The sequence below is a fragment of the Anneissia japonica genome, unplaced genomic scaffold (genome assembly GCF_011630105.1).
Source record: "Anneissia japonica isolate Jap-2015-1 unplaced genomic scaffold, ASM1163010v1 scaffold288042_len218596_cov177, whole genome shotgun sequence".
Classification (NCBI taxonomy): domain Eukaryota; kingdom Metazoa; phylum Echinodermata; class Crinoidea; order Comatulida; family Comatulidae; genus Anneissia; species Anneissia japonica.
The window spans coordinates 1-2,886 of NW_022686336.1; the positions used below are offsets into that span (position 1 = coordinate 1).

The 2,886-nt window shown below is 36.0% G+C and overlaps 1 protein-coding gene across 1 annotated transcript in view; it reads left to right on the forward strand.

Annotated features, from left to right (window-relative positions):
- The first annotated feature begins 1,836 nt into the window (after positions 1 to 1,836).
- LOC117116723 (exosome complex component CSL4-like) overlaps positions 1,837 to 2,886 on the forward strand; it is a 49,074-nt gene continuing 48,024 nt past the window's right edge. Inside the window, exon 1 of the mRNA XM_033260823.1 lies at positions 1,837 to 1,995. Within this exon, the coding sequence (XP_033116714.1) occupies positions 1,953 to 1,995 (43 nt within the window). The 5' untranslated portion in view covers positions 1,837 to 1,952. The remainder of the gene's footprint in view (positions 1,996 to 2,886) is intronic.

Below are 2,886 nucleotides of genomic sequence, written 5' to 3' on the forward strand. Positions count from 1 at the left end.
TATTTTCTAAGTTAATCCCTTTCTTTTTCATTGTGTTCAATGGCTGCTAAGAGCACATAGAAAAAAAATTATTAAATTATCACTATTTAAAAAAAAAACAAATGAGGGAGGGCTGTTTTTTGTTTTTTTAATCCGAACAATTGATTATTTCGCTTTTGTTTTTATTAGTGTGGGAGGGACTGTTTATATTTGGCTAGTAATAATAAATATTTTATTGTTTAATTCTATAGTTTTTTAAAGAAATGTATCTGAAGTCACAAAATTGCATTGTGTTATGCTGTTAAAATAAGTGATGCGGCAAAAAAAAAATTGTTTTTTTATTCCCGCATCAATATTTCCCGAATTTTCCCCGCGGGGGTGGGTGGGGGGAGGCGGAGTGAAAATCTAACAATTTTTTCAGTGCCCTAAATTGGCTATAGTGGGACACAGTGATAAACTGTAAATATCTTGTTTAATAATTTCAAAAATAATCCTATTCTTTTTCATTGTGTCCAATGGTTACCAAATTGGCTATAGTGGGACACAGTGATGAAGTACAACTGTCTTCTTTAATATTTTCTAAGTTAATCCTTTTCTTTTTCATTGTGTTCAATGGTTTCTAAGAGCACATAGAAAAATTATTAGATTATCACTCTTTAAAAAAAAAACGATGAGGGAGGGCGGTTTTTTGTTATTTTTTTTGTTTTTGTTTTTGTTTTTTTAATCAGAACAATTCGTTATTTCGCTTTTGTTTTTATTGATGAGGGGGAGGGACTGTTTATATTTGGCTAGTAATAGTAAATATTATGTGGGACACAGTGATAAACTGTAAATATTTTGTTATTATTTTTCAAGATAATCCTGTTCTTTTTCATTGTGTCCAATGGTTGCCAAATTGGCTATAGTGGGACACAGTGATAAAGTACAACTGTCTTCTTCAATATTAATTAATATAAGCCGTTTATGAGATTTTGTAATGGACTGCTTTTTACTTTTAGACGACTTAATTTTTCCCATTGTGTATTTCTTCTTACAAAAGCTTTCTTATCAATGTACCGATCGGACGGATATGAAGAAACTCTCACTTTTATCTTTTTGATCATCGACACTGCTTTAATTTGATTCGCTAATAAGTTTAGTAGTTCTTCCCATTATGGGCTTCCTAGCTTCCAAAAATGTTTCCGGAAGTCATAGTCTCGTTTGGTCCAGGAATATTGTGTTTTTTCCACATTGTTGAAAATTAATAAAATTTTGAAATTCTCCAATTACAGATAACATGGTAAAGTAAATTTATGTATAAGGATAGCTTTGTAACAATGTTACAATTGTAAATGTATTCCAATGTAATTCTATGTAATTTTCATCATATTATTTATTATAGCTATGGAGTTGGAACATGACCGAAGTCCGTTTTTGGTATACCAAATATACCTCCACAGGTTGCCACATGCTAAAAAGCAAAAAATACTTTTGCATGTTCGGCGTTCCATATATGTACGCATGCGTACTATGTCAAACGCAGCAGCTCCATCATCAGCAAATTGTTGCGTAGTCGGCGTTCCATACTTTACGCATGCGTACTAGGTCATTCGCAGCAGCATGAACCATTACCGAGTCAAATTCTAAAATCACTATTTTTGCGTGATCGGAATCACTATTTTTGCGTGATCGGCGTTCCATACATTTGCGCATGCGTACTAGGTGATTCGCCAGCAGCGAGTCGGCTCCAGCACCGAGTCGCCAGCAGCGAGATGTCACTGCAGCAAAACGTCTATCGATATTATATCTCTATGGTTGAAACTGTTTATAAGATCTTTGAAACTAACTAACTCAGACCTAGAGGGCGTAAGTGCAGCGGTATTTTTGTACTGTGTGACGCGTGTGGAGAGAGAGAGACACACACAAACAAACAAACACACACACATGGAAAGTTGGTTTCTTAGATAACGACACCTGAACGGAAGAATGACAAAATGACAGCCCGAATAGATCAAAATGTGATATTTTGTATTCCAGGTAACCACTAGCTAGCCTAGTCTTAGTAATACTAGGCCTAGGTGCCTAGCTAGGCCTACTCAACGGCACTATCTAGAGGCCTATATAGGCTAGGCCTAGCCTACTACTACTATCTACTAGGCCTAGCTAGGCTAGGCCTACTACTAGATACTACTACCTACCTTACTTAGCGTAGGTTCTAACTAAGCCTAGCCTAGGCACACTAGGCCTTGCCTAGTGGCCTACACATTCCCAGAGATCCCAAGTTTGAAAACCAAAAAATAGGGAGATTTTTTTCATGAAGCGATCGCCTCCTGTAGCGATGCGCTGTGACGCCTTACAACGCGCTGTGCAACATGAAAGTATTACACAAAATGTAGAAAACAAACAATTTTCATCAATTTGTTTACTTTTATTTAACAATTTTACATTTGTTTACACATTGCAGTTGGCCTATAAATTTATAAATATTAATATTTATTTAGCATTTTGCTAGTAAAGCGTTCTTGGCAGCAGTCAACAAAGCTTTGCTTGGTTCATTGGCATGTTAGAGGCTATGGCTGATTTAGTACATCTCATCAAAGAACATAGAATTCTAGCAAGCTGCAACTTGTTAAGATTCACACGTTTGCTGAAAAATAAAAAATATATATATATTTTAATTTAGTTAGTATAGTACATCATATTACATGTTTTAAGTCAGCATTTATATATGTCTAGCCTATAATAACTGGTACATAATACCATGAAAAAACATTAAATCCTGCCTCGCTAGGCTCCATCTATACGTGCGTAACTAGGCCTAAGGCCGCAGAGTCACGACCACCACTACACACAGGCGCCCACCCAACACAACACACATACTACATACCCTGCACTGCAGATAGAGCCTAGGCCTAAGCCCTACATGTA